Genomic DNA, 20,458 nt, shown 5'->3' with positions numbered 1-20,458 from the left:
AAGATGTACTAAAGAAGCTGAGAGTAAAATGCTTGCATTTTTGCCTGATGTGGACCTAGATACAGAAAATTACATGCCAGACAGAGTAGAAAATAAGAGAGGACAAGCCATAACTGCTGCCAAGTGTTGATACGGGAGAAGTGGCTCTGAAGCTGGTCAGAGCACTGGTGGGGTCTGGCAGGAATTGAGGTTTGATCATGGCAAGAGCTAAAGGGCTCTTAAACTCTTATATGTTGAGCCATGATATGTGAGTCGTGATTCACCTCCAAAAATAAGAATTTATTTTAGAGAGCCTGTGCCTGAGGTTTCAGAATAGTACAGTTTATGGTCTCTAGCTAGTGCCACTAAAAATTTCGCTGGCATTTATTGAATGTTGTGAGTAAGATTCCAGAATGCACCTAAAATGTGGAAAAACAAAACTTGTTGCTGGAGAAAAGCCTAACCTTAGAAATGTGATCCAAGTCAACAAGTTAATCTCACTTTAAGCCAAAGGAAATGTTTGAAATGAAAGAACTGCCAGGAAATAAGAGTATTCTAGTTTTAGGCTGAAAGATATTTCATGAGTATTTTTTATTTAGTGATTTCCTTGCCTAAAACACATTACTAGACCCTACAGATAACCCCTACTAAGATCCTGTGCATATTTGGATCTGAAATACAACTGGAAAGTCAACTTTTTCCCTCTATAATGCCCCTTTCCCTTTCAGGAAAAAAAAAATGTTTATGTATATATGCGTGCCTATGAGTAGTCACTGACCACTAATATGACCTCTAGAAAAAAACCACAGCAGTTTGTGGTTTATATTCAGGAAGATAAATCAGAGGAACTGAAAGAAGGAACTGGATCAATGCTTTTATTTAGTTTCATTTGCATAGTACTTCTCAAAATTCACTATGCCCTTTACAATAGATTACATTATTTATTTTCACAATTCCAAAGATTTGGGGAGAAAAAAATTTATGATTTTAATAATAAAACTATAAGTATATTTGTTGTAAGATGTTGTCTCCCAAGAATTGTATCAATCATGTTTTGGCTTTAAAGAATGGTATTTCATAGTAACTTGAGGTGGTTCTATATCCTGGGAATGTCTGTGTTCCTCAGTCAAGGAATAGGAGTCTTGTCGTTTTTCTTTTTTCTTTTTTTGCCATTGTGCAAAAGGCAGGGAGTACTGCTTGGATCCATCCAGGTAGATGTCTAGGGGAAAGGAAGTGAAGAAAAAAGGTGATGCAGATTGTTAAAAGTCATTTCCAAAGAAAGCTGAAAAAGTCTTCATCATCAATCTTGATAGGAAATACCATTCCAAAGAGAAATTCTAAACAACTTAACTCTGATCAGGGATAGCCAGGAATATTGACATTTCTCCTAAGTTAGAAAATACTAGATTAGCTTCAACTCTAAGATTATGTAGACTTCCTGAAACACATGCCTGGAATTAGACTGTAACCTGTTACTTATTTCTGTTGTGTATTATCCTTTTCAGATATGGAAGAAAGCAACAGTGTTGTCATGTTGGTGCCAGATATTAGGGAACAGGAAGCTATACTAACTGCTGAAACTGTCATCAGTTCATCTTTGGAAAATGATGAACAAAGAAAAGCTAAAACAGATCCATTAATCCATGTTATCCAGAAATTAAGCAAAATAGTGGAAAATGAAAAGTCACAAAAGTGTCTTTTAATCGGGAGAAAACGTTCACGTTCAAGTGCTACAGTGCACACTCATGAAACTCAAGAACTTTGTGAGATTCCAGCTAAAGTAACCCCGACGCCTGCTGTTGATATTAGAAGAGCTGACATGTCACAAATGCATTTTACTCCTGACTCTCTTGCGCAGAATGATGGGAAGGCTATGTCTTACCAGTGTAGCCTTTGTAAGTTTCTGTCATCATCTTTTTCTGTGTTAAAAGATCATATCAAGCAGCATGGTCAGCAGAATGAAGTGATACTAATGTGCTCAGAGTGCCATATTACATCTAAAAGCCAAGAGGAACTTGAAGCTCATGTGGTAAATGACCACGAAAATGATGCCAACAGTCACACACAGTCCAAAGCCCAACAGTGTGTAAGCCCCTCCAACTCTTTGTGTCAGGGAACCACAGAAAGAAACAGTGAAACCATTCCTGACATCCCAGTAAGTATGGACAGTCCCCAAACTCAAAGTGTCCCCACTGCATCGATGGTGGAAATGGGTAGGAGGAAATGGTATGCCTATGAACAGTATGGCATGTATCGGTGCTTATTCTGTAGTTATACTTGTGGCCAGCAGAGAATGTTGAAAACACATGCTTGGAAACATGCTGGGGAAGTTGATTGCTCCTATCCAATCTTTGAAAATGAAAATGAGCCCTTAGGCTTGCTGGATTCTTCAGTGGCTGCAGCACCCAGTGCGGTTGGTGCAGTAGTCATTGCTATTGGAGACAGTGAACTGAGTATCCACAACGGGCCTTCAGTACAGGTGCAGATTTGCAGCTCAGAACAATTGTCATCTTCATCTCCTTTAGAACAGCCCATGGAAGGAGGTGTTCACGTAAGTCAGTCAGTTACCCTTGACTCTAATGAGGAAGAAATGCTAGAGGTGATTTCTGACATGGAGGAAAATCTGATTGCTGATAGCCTACTTTCCTCAGCACAGAAAATCATTAGCAGTAGCCCAAATAAAAAAGGTCATGTTAATGTGATAGTGGAGCGTTTGCCAAGTGCTGAAGAAACTCTTTCACAGAAACATTTCCTCATGAGTGCTGAAATTGAAGAGGGGAAGAACCTGAGCTCTGCAGAAGCCCAGATGGAATGTGAAGGGAGAGATGAAGTTTATCATGCTGACAAGTGTGCTGTTGATATTGGGGGACTGATCATAGGCTGGAGCAATCCAGAGAAGAAAGAGAGTGAGTTAATAAATAAAGGACTGGCTACTGATGAGAACGCACCACCAGGCCGAAGAAGGACAAATTCTGAGTCTCTTAGACTACACTCATTAGCTGCAGAAGCCCTGGTCACAATGCCTATAAGAGCAGCGGAACTAACAAGAGCCAACCTTGGGCACTATGGAAATATAAACCTTTTAGCCCCAGATACTGGACAAAGGCAAGTAGATAGTACATTAGCAGCATACTCTAAAATGATGTCACCACTTAAAAACTCCTCAGATGGATTAACTAGTTTTAACCAAAGCAACTCTACCTTGGTAGCACTCCCAGAGGCGAGGCAAGAATTGTCAGATGGGCAAGTTAAGACAGGCATCAGCATGTCCTTACTCACTGTAATTGAAAAATTGAGGGAAAGGACAGACCAAAATGCTTCAGATGATGACATTTTGAAAGAGTTGCAGGATAATGCCCAGTACCAACCCAACAGCGATACAAGTTTGTCAGGAAGCAGTGTAGTAGAATACATCCCCAACACTGATCGGCCCTACCGCTGCCGCTTGTGTCACTATGCCAGTGGTAACAAAGGCTACATCAAGCAGCACCTGCGAGTCCATCGACAGAGACAGCCATATCAGTGTCCTATCTGCGAGCACATAGCTGACAACAGCAAAGATTTGGAGAACCACATGATCAACCACTGTAAAACCAGACTATACCAGTGCAAGCAGTGTGAGGAGTCTTTTCATTATAAGGTAAGCACTGGTTCAGAAAATCGTTCTGAGGACCTTAGAGTTTTAGAGCAAGGAGGGAACTTTGTAGATACAGTCCAACCACCTTGTATTACAGATAGGAAACTGAGGCTCAGAAAATTTCCGTAATTTCTCAGGGGGGAATACCAACTGGTTAGTGTTAAAGTTGGGACTGAAATCTAGGTCATCGAAATTTCCCATGTAGTACTTTGCCCTTCCTGCCACCTCCTTAATAGTCTCTTTGTTTATTGTTTTAGTGGTCTAGTTATGTATGTCTTTTTTAAAATGCATTGATTTTACAACGCAAGGTAATTACAAGGGTGTGTACAGTGGAGGGATATTATACACATTTGACTTACACAAATCCTATATGATAAATGCAAAATAATATTTTTCACCTTATGTAGCCCCAAAATGCAGGTCATTCACTTCAGCTGCTACATGACCAACCAGTGATTTGGGCCATATTGGATTTAATGAAAGACAGTGCAGTGGAAATAGAGTTATGTATGCTATGTTTTATGGGAGGTTTAAAGGACTTTCAAGAATTTGTATGACTTTTTTTTCCTCATGTACTACCTTAAAACCAACAACCAGCATAAAATACTACTTTTGTAAAGGAAACTTGCATTCTTTGAATCATTGGTTTATAACTTTTTCTTTATTGTACCAGTTGACTGAACAAAAAATCCCAAAGGGCTACCTGGGATGTATACTTTTTCGCTCATACTATCTAGAGTTGGGGTATAGATGGTAGTAAAATTGTAATCAGGAATCTTAACAGCCTTTGAGTCTGAGATTTCTCACCCAGTTGGATTGCCCTCATGAAATTCTGAGATGCCCTCTGGCTGCTGGACAAGAAATAACATCCAGTTGGGCTGCAAAAGTAAATTCCAGAAGTTTCCAGGAGTTTCTTTTGCTACTGTACTCTTGATTTGTGGAAATGGAGGTGGAGGTGGAAAATATCCTTGGAAGAGCATCTTCCCATCAAGTCTCCCTTACACATTTAGTTGACATTTAAAGGCAAAAATTAGCAGTAGTGTAGCAGTTACTGATTGGACTTATTTTTATGAGAGTGTTGAGTTATTCTGAAGACACTACTCTTCTCTCCATTCCTCTGGGCCTGCCAGTGGTCCAGTAAGTATGTACATGCCATACCTAAAGACCTCCTAAGACATCAGGGTCTTCCTTGCAGAAAATGTGGAAAGAAGAATTGCCTTTTTGAGGAGATTGTGATTTCCATAGTGTATTTCTTTACATAAATTGTCAAATGTATCAAATAATCTTTTCAGTACATATGATTTTAAGATACTAATAATGTGTTCTAGGCCATGAAAGCAATTAACTCCTTCTTCTATAGCCTTTTTGTAATTGTGCAAGTATATTTATTGTAACTGCATATTAATTTCTCTCAATTTTTTAGAGTCAGCTGAGGAACCATGAGAGAGAGCAACACAGTCTTCTAGATACTTTGTCAGTAGCAACGTCTAATGAGTCAAGAATTTACACTGATACAACTGATGGCAAATGTGTTCAGGAAGGTATTTGTACATTTTTTAATACAGGCTGCACTGACTAGCATATGAAGTAAAAAAAAATGCCCTTTGTTGTCATGTGGGTTATTTTCAGGACAAAGCTGTATATATTCTCTATTTTTATACTATGGATATGTGTGAATCTTATCTCTTTTCCTGAGGAAATTTCAAGTACTAAATGAAGAACTTTATTAGTAAGTACACAGCTTCAGCCATGCAGGTGTATACTATGTCGTTATTTATGCTGTCCTGTAAGAACCACATAGAGCATAAACTTGTAGGTGACATTTCAGCAAACCAGGGAAGCTGCACTGCAGAACAAGCCTCCCCTCCCTCTCTGTACAGTTGACCCACTGAGAACCACTTTTGCAGATGGTGGGCCCCCACCTCAAACTTTAACTGAGGCTTCCTGCTGTGATCTTATTCTTATCCAAGTATGACTGCCAGATTTCATCTGTGTTATTTGAAAAAAAATTAAAAAAAAAACCCACATCTTCTTATGTACTAGTTAGGTACCAGTCGGCCGAGTTCTTGCTAATAGGAATATTAGAATCAAAAGATTTAATTAGAGTTCCATGAAAAGGCGGATGCCACATCCGGAGAATTAGGGAGAAAACATAATAAGCTGTGTTTCCTTGGATCAGCTCACTTAAATTGATATACTTTAAATGTCTCAACTGTGGTACATAGTGTTTATGGGAAATAAAACATATTGGGGTGACTTTCCTTTTTAGATTTCCTAAGAATTAAAGTTAGAAACAACTGCAGAGTAAAATGTTTTACCATAATGTTTCATTAAATTATACCCCAGAAAGCATAACTGATTCTAGAATGTTTCTGAAAGAACTGATTTTGACACCACTGTAGCACCAAAATTCCCTTGTCAAACAGATGTCATCCCTGTAAAACTATCCAAAACAAAAGGAGTTTATGACATAGCATCTGTTTCTGCGATAGATGGCTGAGCTAAAACAGTTTTGTTTCCTTTTTACTAAATAGCCCTAAATGCCTCCTTTTATTTTAATCCACTGTGTTTCCATATCCCCTTTAACGGAGACATTAAAACATTTGATATCATTGGACCGTAAATCCCTAATGAAGAATAAAGTAAGTACTACTCAGTGGCACCACCTGTGGTTAATGCCAGTGGTAGAATGTCTTTTCTAGCACCATCTTCAACAGCAGTAATTTAAAACTGTCCAAATGGGTTAACAAATATAAACTCACAATTTTAATAAAAAAGATTAAAATGTCAGCTCAAAATTAAAACAGCCAGTTCAAGCTTTACAGTGTTAGCATCTGTCTTCCATATTCCATTTTGCAGCATCTCTTCTTTGTTGATCATACTGTTTCTGGGAGTGAAATGTATGGATTTTCAGTGGCTTGCCATGCTTATTTTTCCCCTACCTCACTCCATTTGCTTTTCTCTGTCTTTACTAGTGTAGCAATTCACACAACTGGTAACCTCCTACATACTTACACCTATTCTGATACTTAACATTAATTAAATGTTAGATCTGTCAAAAGTGTCCGAATATAAAGCAGTCAATTTTGGCCTGGTTGTCAGACCAAAGAACAAGTTTTTAGCTCACAAAGAGGAAAAATAATTCATGTTTTATTAAAAGCTTTTTAACCACTTAGTAAACTTACTGAGCAAGTTGGGAGATGTGTGCCTCTGTGGTCCCCAACCTCAGGCACTTACAATAGCACAGATAACTTCAGAGCATGTTTTTCACTTAGATGTCCTATGTAATGGTGCCTCGGACATTCGTCTGCCAAATGGCATAGAGTGTCCCTCTTGTGCTGGCTACCATGCTTATATGCTGGGGATACAATGAAGGCATCACTGCCTTTGAGGAACCCAGCGCAGGAGGAAGACAGAATCTTACTGATGGGCATGTCAGCAGACACCACAGGTGCTTTAATAGAGCTATGGGCAAAGCACTTTCAAACGGTTTGTTCATGACATTGAATCAAATTGTTATTTATTGCAAACCTATAATTTGCCAATCCCTGGGGATTCAGTGTAAACAAAACAGGTAAATCCCTGCCCTCAGCAAGTCTGCACTACCAACAGGTCAAGAGACCTCACGCAAACGTGCAGGTAACATATAGACTGCAGTGAAGGAAAAATACAGAATGCTCCTGAGCTTACTAAACCATGATAGGAGGTTCTAGTATTTTCATTTTGTAGATGAGAACCTCAAGAGATAAAATAATTTGTGATGATGCTGGTACTAAGTGGCAGAGCAAGGATTAAGCCCAAATTTTTGAACTTTAAATCTAACATTCTTTCCATTAGAAACAGTTGCTTGAAGTAGCACAGGCTCTCGTTCTGTGCTATATTAAGTTTTCCATCTGTCATTTTTATTAGTTGTCATTGATCTGTAATATTTCTCACACAAAACCATTATCCAATATTTCACACTTCATTTTTTTCTGGGTTTTCTAAAAAACTGTATTTGGAACAGTGCCACTAAGAAGTCCCAAGTTTTTAACCTACCAATTAAGAGCAATACTTAGATTTTAATTATGATTAGTGTGTATATTAATGTTATAGATTTATACCAGGAAATTAGGACATTTTATTCTGCCTGGCAAAAGCAGCTATTAGCAAAAGAAAATACCAATTTTAGAAAGCTTAAATTTAACTTAAGGATTTTCTTTGTTTTGTCAAAATTTCAGTGTAGGTTTTTTATTTTTCATCAATTTTTATTTTTTTATTTTTGCTCTTAAACACTGTGTACTAACTAGTGTTCCACCTAAGCTTTCTTACTACTATGGTTTATTCTTCAGCTTACATGCTTACTTTGTTTCTGAATGTAAAGCTGTCAGGCTGTGAATGGCCTGTGGCCTTTATGCTGACATAAGAGTAAAGTGTTAAGTAGCTTCAAGAACAGTTTCATAAGTTCATCTTATTATCTCAAGCTTACCCTGATTTGAACTACCCAGCCCTGTTATTGCAGAATGAATTTAGTAACATGGCCTATTTCCACTGGATCCATGTTTCCTGGATTTCAGAGAGCTGCGTAGTCATGTTAGTCAGAGGATTTGTCCCTGTAACCTGTCAGTTTACTAGATATAATTATACTATATTATATAGCACTTAATAATTTACAGTTGCTTTTCCTTCTTCCATTATTGCATTGATAGGTGACATTTATTTATAAACAAAGGGAACCCATGGGGTGAAAAAGCTTTAGGCTTCTTATATTGAGTTTGTTATATATGCTTTATAGCCATACTTTATAATATTGGATTATAATATTAAATTACAGCTTGTTACAGATCAGTATTTCCTTAAGACCATATATATAATTTTGATTAGCCTAACACCTTTCAAATTAAAAATGTATCTCTGGTTAATTCAGCTGCTACATAGTCAGCAGGGCATCTGGCATCAAGTTCGTTATATTTTAGAATTTTGTGCAAGGTTATGCAGAAACCAACCCCAGTGTATCTATATTTAGATGTTCATTTTGTGTCTTCTGATAGTCCAGATGCAGAACATGTAAAGCCACATTCAAACTTGTTAACTTTATTAAACAGTGAGAAAGCCTTGATTGAATTGTTAATATTGTGTGGTATAAATATTCATATACTATGGAATGTAAGTGCTGCCATTTGAATCTAATCAAAGCATGTCGCTAAAACTCTGAAATACTTTGTCTAGGAAATAAATCTTCAGTCCAGAAACAGTATAGATGTGATGTGTGTGATTATACAAGTACAACATATGTTGGTGTCAGAAACCACAGACGAATCCATAACTCAGATAAGCCGTACAGGTAAGTGTGATGATCCGAGAGTTGTAATGCTTGCATTAAATTATTTTATAGTAAAGAAAAAGCAGCAATAATTAAAAATTCATAATACTTGCTTAAACAGGTTAAGCGCTAAGAAATTTTGACTCACTGGTTTCAAAGTGTTGTTTAGTTTGTTAAGGAATATGACCTTTAAGCTTGAGTCTTAGGACCATAGACATTTTGTCTAGTTAAAATATAGGAAGATGTCTATATCTGTCAGTTTATGTTTTCAGTTTCATTTGGGTATATCATAGCAATTTTCAGTGCTTAGAGTACATATCAGTAATTTGGAAGTTAAGTCAATAGTCCCACAAAAGATGCTTGAAACTTAAAAGCAGTAAACTTCCTTATTTAAAATTCTGTTTTTGAAAATTAAACTAGCATGTGTAGAATAAGGTCATTTAATTTAATTTTGTCACTTGATTTTCCCCAAAAGCTAATTCTAATACATAAGTCAGAAAAAAGAGATATTCTCAATCAAAATAGAAAAATAGAAATCATTATTTCCTAAAGGAACTTTGCCTTTTGAGAGTAAACTTTATATATATTTAAGTTTAACTTATACTTAAACTTAAGTGTTTTGTTTTTTTTTTGCAAAGTTTGTTCAACTACCACAGAGCAATTTGTCCAATGCGAAGCCATGATGGAACATCAGGTTCCTACTCAGAGCTAAGCCAAAGACCATGACCAGTGGTTCTAGGCCATGGGCGTGAACTCTTGTGAAAATTGTCCCATATGTTAATTTCTCTCCAGCTTTTATAGGTATGACACAAGTGGGAAAGTTACTGCATTAGTATCTAAATGAAACCCTGAGAGATTGTGCTTTAAAATGCCATTATTTGTTCCTACAGTGTGCCTCTCTCTCAGTATCTATATGGTTTTAAACATTTAGTATGTGTTCAATTTGCTAACCAGCAAGATTTATATCACCCTTCAGATAGTATATCTGTTTACAGAGTCTTGTAGCTCTGTGCAAGGTGTTTGACCTTGCCTCAGTGTGTCTATTCTGATTTCAAACATTTTTTAAACAAGGATCCCTAAGAAAGATTTTTTCTTCCCCAGAGTATAATGAAGGCCACTGACATTATTGACAATAAACTGTAGTACCATAAATTGTAGATGAGGAGGGTAGATGGTTAACATGTATAATTTATGATTTACACTAGGAAGTATTTAGAAGAACATGATGGAAACAGAGGATACTAGCTCATCTAATATGAATTTTTGTGTGTCTTTATTCATAAATTTAATGACATACCATGCCAAATTCGTGTGATCTGGGCAAGAATAAAAGAACATTCCATTCTCTGGGTCTAGAATTAAACTGCTCATTTGAATTCTTGGAGAAATATTTATTGAGCAAATAATTATGTTCAAGGATCTGTGCTAGACTCTTACACTGTAGCTGTAATAAAAAGCCGTAATGAAATCGCAAAGCTTACAGACAAGCAGTAAACAAACAAACTCTCAAATATACAATTGTTTATTTTCGGAAGAGGCTAATGACTGAGTGTGTTTCTATAGTGGAGAGTTTCACATCTACCTAATTCTATTAGTCCTAAAGTTTAGACTTGTTTTGATAGCTTTTGGTGTTTTAGGGATCATGTTTTCTTATGTTCTTAAAATATTCACAGACTCATAGGATCGGTTGCAGTTGTCCCAGGGTCTTCCTACCAGTGGACACCATCCTATGAGAATCCTCTTTCTGTTACATCAAGGGAGTCTCAGTATGTTTTTTCCAAATTTATTCATGCTGCACTGTCACTGGGTTTATGTTTATGTCTTAGAAAAGAAAGATTTTGTACATCCTCCTCCATATAATTATTATTAACCTTTTCTCATATGTCTTATTTTCCAACTTTCAGATCTGTGGCTCTTCTTTAAACCTTCAGATAGTTTAAATGCACATCCCCCTTTGTCTCCATGGGATTTGCAGTCTGCAGAGCATTATGGAGTAACATACTCTATTCCAATGTATTTCTAGGACTTTGTCTTCACTGTCATATACTGTTTGCCTTAAGCTGAGCTAGTAAGCACAGCCCTCTTGAATTATCAAAATTGTTTTTCTGGCTTATTTCATATATGCTTCATTCAGTTTTGCTGCCTGGTAACCTTATGGTCAGAGTTTGAGCTTGCTTTTTCAGGATCCAGACCCTTTCTCAGAACCCTTTCTTGTTTTCTCAGAAATCGGCACATTTCTGATTGCCTATTTTTTAAGAGACATGCTCACAAGTAGTAATAATAAATATCTTACAGAGTAAGAGTGCCTTCTTGCACAACTTTGAATCTTTGCAAAAGGGCAGACCAGGTTCATTGTATATTTTATGTGCCTGTTATGTAATTTGCTGCAGTATCTGTAGCTTCATGTATATGAACCCTGGCTTTAGGGTCAGATAGTCCTGGGATTGAATCTGAGCTCTCTGACTCATAGCATTTGTTACCTTGGGCAAACTATTTCACCTCTCTATGCTTGTTCTCATCATTTCTAAAATGAGGATAGTAAAGGCACCTGCTTTACAGGACCATCATGGACACAAAATTAAATCTCATTATGTGAGATGCTGGCACATAATTAAGCTGGACCCAGTTTCTGCCTTCATCCCCTCTTAACTCATTGTCTAACAGCAAATGTCAACCTCTTTTTGCAGTCTGACAATGCAGTACTGTATAGCAGTGAAAAGGAATGTATTCTACGCTGGATTACACTGTATAGCAGTGAAAAGGAATTATTCTACACTGGATTACATGAAAAAAAGCCAGACATAAAAAATATGTCCTATATGATTTCATTTCAAGTTCAGAAACGGGCAGAACTACTGACAGTAACATCATTTGGCAAAAAAAAGAGTAATTCTGTTCCCAGATAGGCAGGCATGGCATATTCATTTACTTTACAAGATGCTGTGCCCAGGTAGAGATACTGTCACAGCCGAGGTCCCTATGCTGTGTCGAGGTCCCTTAATAGCACCCTCTTGTGCCCTTCAATCACCTACTACCTCCCTACCTCCTTCCCCTACCCAGGTAACCACCAACTTAAACATCATAAATTAGTTTTGCCTGTTTTTGAACTTACTAGAAATGAAATCATGCAGTATGTATTCTTTATGTCAAGCTTTTTTTCACTCAACATCAGTGTGTGTAATCCAGCATAGAACTAATGCATTCCTTTTCATTGCTGTACAGTATTGCATTTTCAGACTAAACTACAGTTTATTCATTCTTCTGTTAATGGATATTTGGGTTATTGCCAGATTTTCCCCCCCATTATGAATAATCCTATTTCGAACATTTGTTTACATGTTTTTTTCTTTTTTTTGGTGCATAAATGAAGTGAGTCCATTTCCATTGGGTTTATACCTAGGAGTAGAGTATCTAGGTAATAGTGTATGTATATTTGTCCAGCTATCACATATTGTCAGTAGTTACCAGAATGGTTATACCAATTTAGAGTGGTTGTACCAGTTCATACCCTCACCAGCACTTGCACTCTGTCTACAATTTTGATCATTTTTGTAGATGTATAGTGCTATGTTGCTGTGGCTCTAATTTGCATTTCCCTGATGATTTATGAGATTGATATCTTTTCTTTTGTTTATGGGCTATTTTTTTTTAATCATTTTTTATTGAAATATACTTTATATACAATATTATATTGGTCTCAAATGAACAACCCAGTGATTCATGAGTCATATATATTAAGTGCTCACCATGATAAGTGTAGCCACCATCTGTCACCATACAAATTATTTCAATATTATGAACTATATTCACTATGCTACACTTCCATCCCTGTGACTATATTGTTTTATCATTTGAAGTTTGTACCTCTACATCTCCCCCACCTGCTAAGCCATCCCCCAACCCACACCATGGCCACCAACCATCTCTTCCCTGTGCAGGCTCTACACACAAGCAAACCCATATGGCATTCATACTTCTCTGACCAACCTATTTCACCTCATACAGCACCCTCTAGGTCTATCCATGCTGTCGCAAATATATTGCCCATTTCTTTGAGTTCTGTGCCTTTTTCTTACTGATGGCAGCAGTTTTTTATATATTCTGAATACAAGTCCTTTGTCTGTTACGGAGTTGCACATAACCTTCTCCTAAGCTGTGGCTTAGCTTTCTAATTTCTCACCATTTTTGGCAAACAGAAATTTCTAGTTGTAATGTAGTCAAATTTATTAACCTTTTTTTTAACATTTTTGCTTTTTGCATGAATACATTTTTTTTTACTTTTTTTAAGTGATTATATATCATTGATATACAATCTTATGAAAGTTTCACATGAACAACATTGTGGTTTCAACATTCACCCATATTATCAAATTTCCCCCATGCACCATTGAAGTCACTGTCCATCAGTGTAATAAGATGCCACAGAGTTGCTACTTATCTTCTCTGTGCTACACAGTCTTCCCCATGACACCCCCACACCATGTGTACCAATCATAATAACCCTCAATCCCCTTCTCCCTCCCTCCCCATCTGCCCTCCCCACCCCTCCCCTTTAGTAACTGCTAGTCCCTTCTTGGAGTCTGTGCCTCAGCTGCTGTTTTGTTCCTTCAACTTTGCTTCATTGTTATACTCCACAAATAATAGAAAACATTTGTACTTGTCTTTCTCCGCCTGAATTATTTCACTGAGCATAATACCCTCTAGCTCCATTCATGCTGTTGCACATGGTAGGATTTGTTTTCTTCTTATGGCTGAATAATATTCCATTGTGCATATGTACCACATCTTTATCCATTCATCTACTGATGGACACTTAGGTTACTTCCATTTCTTGGCTATTGTAAATAGTGCTGTGATAAACATGGGGGTGCATATATCTTTTTGAATCTGGGATCCTGCATTCTTAGGGTAAATTCCTAGGAGTGGAATTCCTGGGTCAAATGCTATTTCTATTTTGAGTTTTTTGAGGAGCCTCCGTACTGTTTTCCACAATGGTTGAACTAATTTACATTCCCACCAGCAGTGTAAGGAGGTTCTCCTTTCTCCACATCCTCGCCAGCATTTGTCATTGTCTTTTGGATGGTGGCCATCCTAACTGGTGTGAGGTGGTATTTCCTTGTGGTTTTAATTTGCATTTCTCTGAGGATTAGCGATGTGGAGCATCTTTTTATGTGCCTGTTGGCCATCTGAATTTCTTCTTTGGAGAAGTGTCTATTCAGATCCTCTGCCCATTTTTTAATCCTGTTAATTGCTTTTTGGGTGTTGAGGCATGTGAACTCCATATATTTTGGATGTTAACCCATTATCAGATATGTCACTTATGAATATATTCTCCCATACTGTAGGGTGCCATTTTGTTCTACAGATGGTGTCCTTTGCTGTACAGAAGGTTTTAGTTTGATATAGTCCCATTTGTTCATTTTTGCTTTTGTTTCCATTGCCCGAGGAGATGTGTTCAGGAAAATGTTGCTTGTGTTTATATTCAAGAGTTTTTGCCTATGTTTTCTTCTAAGAGTTTTATGATTTCATGACTTACATTCAGGTCTTTGATCCATTTTGAACTTACTTTTGTATATGGAGTTAGACAATAATCCAGTTTCATTCTCTTACATGTAGCTGCCCAGTTTTGCCAACACCAGTTGTTGAAGAGGCTGTCATTTCCCCATTGTATATCCATGGCTCCTTTATCGTATATTAATTGGCCATGTATGTGTGGGTTTATATCTGGGCTCTCTGTTCTGTTCCATTTATATCTGGGCTCTCTGGGTCTGGTCATGTGCCATTACCAAATTGTCTTGATTACTGTGGCTTTGTAGTAGAGCTTGAAGTTGGGGAGCATAATCCCCCCAGCTTTATTATTCCTTCTCAAGATTGCTTTGGCTATCTGGGATCTTTTGTGGTTCCATATGAAGTTTAGAACAATTTGTTCTAGTTTGTTGAAGAATGCTGTTGGTATTTTGATAGGGATTGCATTGAATCTGTAGATTGCTTTAGGCAGGATGGCCACTTTGACAATATTAGTTCTTCCCTTTAGGCAGAATGGCCATTTTGACAATATTAATTCTTCCTATCGATGAGCATGGGATGTATTTCCATTTATTGCTGTCTTTAATTTCTCTACGGAGTGTCTTGTAGTTTTCATTATATAGGTCTTTCACCTCCTTAGTTGTTTATTCCTATGTATTTTATTCTTTTTGGTGCAATTGTGAATGGAATTGGTATACTAATTTCTCTTTCTGCTAGTTCATCATTAGTATATATGAATGTCACAGATTTCTGTGTATTAACTTTGTATCCTGCAACTTTGCTGAATTCAGTTATTTTAGTAGTGTTCTGGAGGGTCCTTTAGGGCTTTTTATCATGTCATGTACAAACAGTGACAGTTTAACTTCTTCCTTACCAATCTGGATGCCTTTTATTTCTTTGTGTTTTCTGATTGCCATGGCTAAGACCTCCAGTAGTATGTTAAATAAAAGTAGGGAGAGTGGGCATCCTTGTCTTGTTCCCAATCTTAAAGGAAAAGCTTTCAGCTTTTTGCTGTTAAGTATGATGTTGGCTGTGGGTTTGTCATATATGGCCTTTATTATGTTGAAATACTTGCTCTCTACACCCATTTTTTTTTAGAGTTGTTATCATGAATGGATGTTGAATTTTGTCAAATGCTTTTTCAGCATCCATGGAGATGATTGTGTGATTTTTGTCCTTTTTATTGATACAGTGTATGATGTTGATAGATTTTTTTAATATTGTACCATCCTTGCATCCCTGGAATAAATCCTACTTGATCATGATGTATGATCTTTTTGATGTATATTTGGATTGGTTTGCTAATATTTTGTTGAGTATTTTTGCATCTATGTTCATCAGGGATACTGGTCTGTAATTTTCCTTTTTTGTGGTGTTTATGCTTGGTTTTGGTATTACAGTGAGACTGGCTTTATAAAATGAGTTTGGAAGTATTGTCTCCTCTTCTGCTTTTTGGAAAACTTTAAAAAGGGTGGGTATTAGGTCTTCTCTAAATGATAAAATTCAGCGGTGAAGCCATGTGGTCTAGGAGTTTTGTTCTTAGGGTAGTTTTTTTATTACCAGTTCAATTTCATTGGTGGTAATTGGTCTATTCAGATTTTCTGTTTCTTCATGGGTCAGTCTTGGAAGGTTGTATTTTTCTAGAAAGTTATCCATTTCTTCTAGGTTGTCCAGTTTGGTAACATCTAATTTTTCATAGTATTCTCTAATAAATCTTTGTATTTCTGTGGTGTCTGTAGTGATTTTTCCTTTCTCATTTCTGATCTGTTTATGTGTGTAGACTCTCTTTTTCTCTTGGTAAGTCTGGCTAGGGGTTTATCTATTTTGTTTATTTTCTCAAAGAACCAGCTCCTGGTTTCATTAATTCTTTCTATTATTCTCAATTTTATTTATTTCTTCTTTGATCTTTATTATGTCGCTCCTTCTGCTGACTTTGGGCCTCATTTGTTCTTCTTTTTCTAGTTTCATTAATTGTGATTTTAGACTGTTCATTTGGGATTGTTCTTCCTTCTTTAAATAGGTCTTGATTGCTATGTACTTTCCTCTTAGAACTGCCTTTGCTGTATCCCACAGAAGTTGGGACATTGAGCTGTTGTTTTCATTTGTCTCCATATATTGCTTGATCTCTGTTTTAATTTGGTCATTGATCCATTGATTATTTAGGAGCATGTTGTTAAGCCTCCATGTGTTTCTAAGCTTTTTTGTTTTCTTTTCACAATTTATTTCTAGTTTCATACCTTTGTGGTCTGAGAAGTTGGCTGGTACAATTTCAATCTTTTTTAATTTACTGAGGTTCTTTGTGGCCTAGTATGTGATATATTCTTGAAAATGTTCTGTGTGCACTTGAGAAGAATGTGTATCTGTTGCTTTTGGGTGGAGTGTTTTGTAAATGTCTTTTAGGTCCGTCTGTTCTAACACATTGTTCAGCGCCTCTGTCTCCTTATTTATTTTCTGTCTGGTGGATCTGTCCTTTGGAGTGAGTAGTGTGTTCGAATCTCCAAAAATGAATGCATCGCATGCTATTTCCCCCTTTAATTCTGTTAGTATTTGTTTCACATATGTAGGTGCCCCTATGTTGGGTGCATAGGTATTTATAATGGCTATATCCTCTTTTTGGACTGACCCCTTTACCATTATATAATGTCCTTCTTTTTCTCTTGTTACTTTCTTTGTTTTGAAGTCTATTTTATCTGATATAAATATTGCAACACCTGCTTTGTTCTCCCTATTGTTTGCATGAAATATCTTTTTCTATCCCTTCACTTTTAGTCTGTGTATGTCTTTGCATTTGAAGTGAATCTCTTGTAGGCAGCATATAGATGGGTCTTGTTTTTCTGTCCATTCTGTAACTCTCTGTCTTTTGATTGGTGCATTCAGTCTATTTACATTTAGGGTGATTGTTGATAGATATGTACTTACTGCCTTTGCAGACTTTAGGTCAGCGGTTACCAAAGTTTCAAGGGCAGCTTCTTTACCATCTAACAGTCTAACTTAACTCACTTACTTTGCTATTACAAACATAATCTAAAGGTTCTTTCTTTTTTTCTCCTTTCTTTTTCTTCCTCCTCCACTCCTCATATATTAGGTGTCATATTCTGTACTCTTTGTGTATCCCTTGACTAACTTAGCACATAATTGATTTAATTTTGCATTTTCTTAGTAATTAATTAAGTTCCTTTACTGTGGTTTTACTTTATCTGGTGACAGCCATTTAGCCTTAGGAGCACTTACATCTAGAGTAGTCCCTTTAAAGTACACTATAAAGGCGGTTTATGGGAGGTAAATTCCCTCAACTTTTGTTTATCTGGCAATTGCTTAATCCCTGCTTCAAATTTAAATGATAATCTTGCTGAGTAGAGAGTATTTTTGGTTCGAGGCCCTTCTGTTTCATTGCATTAAATATACCATGCCCCTCCCTTCTGGCCTGTAAGGTAGTTCTGCTGAGAAGTCTGATGACAGCCTGTTGGGGTTACCTTTGTAAGTGATCTTTTTTCTCTCTCTGGCTGCTTTAAGTGCTCTCCTTGTCCTTGATCTTTGCCATTTTAATTATATGTCTTAGTATTGTCTTCTTAGGATTCCTTGTGTTGGAAGATCTCTGCACCACCATGACCTGAGAGACTATTTCTTTCTCCAGACTAGGGAAGTTTCCAGCAATTATTTCCTCACAGAGACTTTCTATCCCTTTTTCTCTCTCTTCTTTTTCTGGTTCCCTTATAATGCAAATATTGTTCTGTTTGGATTGATTACACAGTTCTCTTACTAGTCTTTCATTCCTAGAGATCCTTTTTTCTGTGCCTCAGCTTCTTTGTTTTCCTGTTCTCTGATTTCTTTTAATTTGCCATCTCTTCTACCTCTTCTAATTTGCTTTTAAATCCCTCCATTGTGTGTTTCATTTCAGATACTGTATTTTTTAGTTTCTGTCTCTTTGTTGAAGTCCTTCCTGAGATCTTGAATATTTTTCTGCAGCTCTGTGAGCATGTTCATGATTTTTATTTTGAAATCTTTATCAGGAAAATTGGTGATTTCAGTGCTACTTAACCCTCTTCCTGGCATTTTTTCCTGCAGTTTTGTTTGAACAAATTCTTTTGCCTATTTCATTTTTTAGTGATTCCCGTGGAATAACTTTGTGTAGGCTGCGCCCTCTAGTGCCCAGAAGCTCTACTCTCTGGAGCTGCCAAGCACCTATAACAATGGCTGAGGTCTCAGGCAAGCGGAACCGGCACCTGCCAGGATGAAAGAACTCTTTCTTGCCTTCCTGGCTGTAGCATCTGCCTCCACTGCCATGTCTAGTGGGCTGAGCATGCAGGGAAGAGCCTCTGTGCTACACCCCTATTGCTGCCATAGGTGGGACCACTCTCTGGCTGGTCTGACACAATGGCAGGGGCAGCAGGTGTGCAGACTGGTGCCTTCTGGGAGGAAGGAGCAGCAGGCTGTGTATTGCAGTGGGGGCCTCAGGGCTGCATTACCAGTGAGGGGGATGGAGTGTCTGAAGCTCCTGAGAGTTCCCAACCTGAGTGTGCCAGGCTGATTTTGCCCACCTGCCCCTTCTCCTGAGCAGCATGCTCTGTGCAATCTTTACCCCTTTAGCACCCCTCTCCCTTCTGGGAAGTTTTTCAGACTGCCTTTCTTTTGTCCCACAGGGCTGGTTGTGTGTATCTATTTTCCACAAGCAGCTGGAATCTCAGTTTCACCCAGTATTCCACCGATCTTTGCTTTCCAACCCCACTAATCTCCAGAGCACCATGTAATGTGGGTTCCTGCTCCCAGAGCAGATCTCCAGGGGTGGGAGTTCAGCAGTCCTGGGCTTCTACTCCCTTCCACTCCATTTCTTTTCCTCCTGCATGTGGGCTGGGGTTGGGAGGAGGCCTTGGGTCCCACTGGATCACAGCTTTGCTGCTTTTCCCCTTTCTGTGCGGTCTGCTCTTTTCCTCAGATGTAAGCTGTCTGTTCTGCAGTCCTTTGGTTGCTCTTTCAGGATTAGTTGTATTTCCTGTATTTTTGTGTTCTGTGAAGTTTTGGGAGGAGTTTTCTTCCTCACTTCTCATGCGTCCATCTTTCTCCGTTGGTTGCAAATATATTAACCTTTTTATTTGTGGTTAGGACTTCTGTGTCTTTGTACTCTGAGACTGATGTTGATTTTTAGAAATAGCCTCTGATTGGCTAGATGATTACGGTAGAGGTAAAAAATGTGTGCTTATAAAATAATGAGCCTGATTTTCAGGGATGCATATCAACTGAGTCAAAAATACTGTTGTTGCTTATGTGGTAACGATCCCAGTTTTCTAATATGGCACAAAAACTGAAAGAAACCTAAAAAGATAAAGGCAAAAAACAATCCACAAAGATTTTAAGCAGTGGGAATGACATTGTGGAATGACAGTGTTACCCCTCAGTGTGGTCAACCATTGTATAAAGTCTGATCTTTTTATAAATATCCTAGAAATGATAATAGCTAACATTTTTGTGGGCCAGTTAATGTGCTAAGCACTTGATATGTACCATCTTAATCCTCAGGGCAGCCCAGTACTTAGGAATATCAGTCCCCAGTTTCATACATAGGGAAACAGAGGCTGGATAAATTAAACAACTTTCCCCAACTTCTCTCACAAGTCACAGAGCCAGGGCTTGAACTCTTGCTCCTGCTGGCTATGCTACTCTGCCTGCCTCTAATGTGCCAGAGAGAGCTCTTCATGAGGTCTGCTGCCACTGCATGCCAAACCATCCCCAGCTTAGTGGTATTAAACAGGAGCTGTTTTCTTGGTCCAGGAATTTGGAAAGGACACTGTAGGGATGGCTTTTCTCTGCTTCATTAAGGTCTGGGACCTCAGCAGGAAAGACTTGAAGGCTGCAGGTGATGCCAACAGCTGGGGTTGCAGTCATCTGAAGGCTCCCTCCATTCTGGTTGGTAATGCTTGCTGTTGTCCAGGATCTCAGCTTGGGCTCTCAGCTGGAACACAGACACAATTTCTCCACATGGACTTTCCAGGTGTGCTAATTACCAAAAGTGAATGCTT

General features: G+C 37.8%; 1 protein-coding gene across 8 annotated transcripts in view; it reads left to right on the top strand.

Annotated features, from left to right (window-relative positions):
- The window catches only part of ZNF507 (zinc finger protein 507), a 51,853-nt gene that overhangs the window by 5,704 nt on the left and 25,691 nt on the right, over positions 1-20,458 (top strand). For 5 of the 8 annotated variants that reach the window (XR_012126978.1, XR_012126979.1, XM_037021654.2 and 2 more), the window contains 4 exons: positions 1,485-3,619; positions 5,040-5,157; positions 8,825-8,939; positions 10,592-10,684. Coding sequence is in view for 4 of the 8 variants with exons in the window: in XM_037021654.2 (XP_036877549.1) it covers positions 1,487-3,619; positions 5,040-5,157; positions 8,825-8,939; positions 10,592-10,684 (2,459 nt within the window). In the remaining 4 variants the exon portion in view is untranslated. Of the gene's footprint in view, positions 1-1,484; positions 3,620-5,039; positions 5,158-8,824; positions 8,940-10,591; positions 10,685-20,258; positions 20,431-20,458 lie in introns of all 8 variants that reach the window. The other 3 variants (XR_005062202.2, XR_001854902.3, XM_017671822.3) reach the window with 3 other exon arrangements.

Source organism: Manis javanica, chromosome 17, assembly GCF_040802235.1.
Source record: "Manis javanica isolate MJ-LG chromosome 17, MJ_LKY, whole genome shotgun sequence".
NCBI lineage: Eukaryota > Metazoa > Chordata > Mammalia > Pholidota > Manidae > Manis > Manis javanica.
Note: the sequence above shows the minus strand (reverse complement) of the source record. Positions and strands in the feature narration are given on the sequence as shown.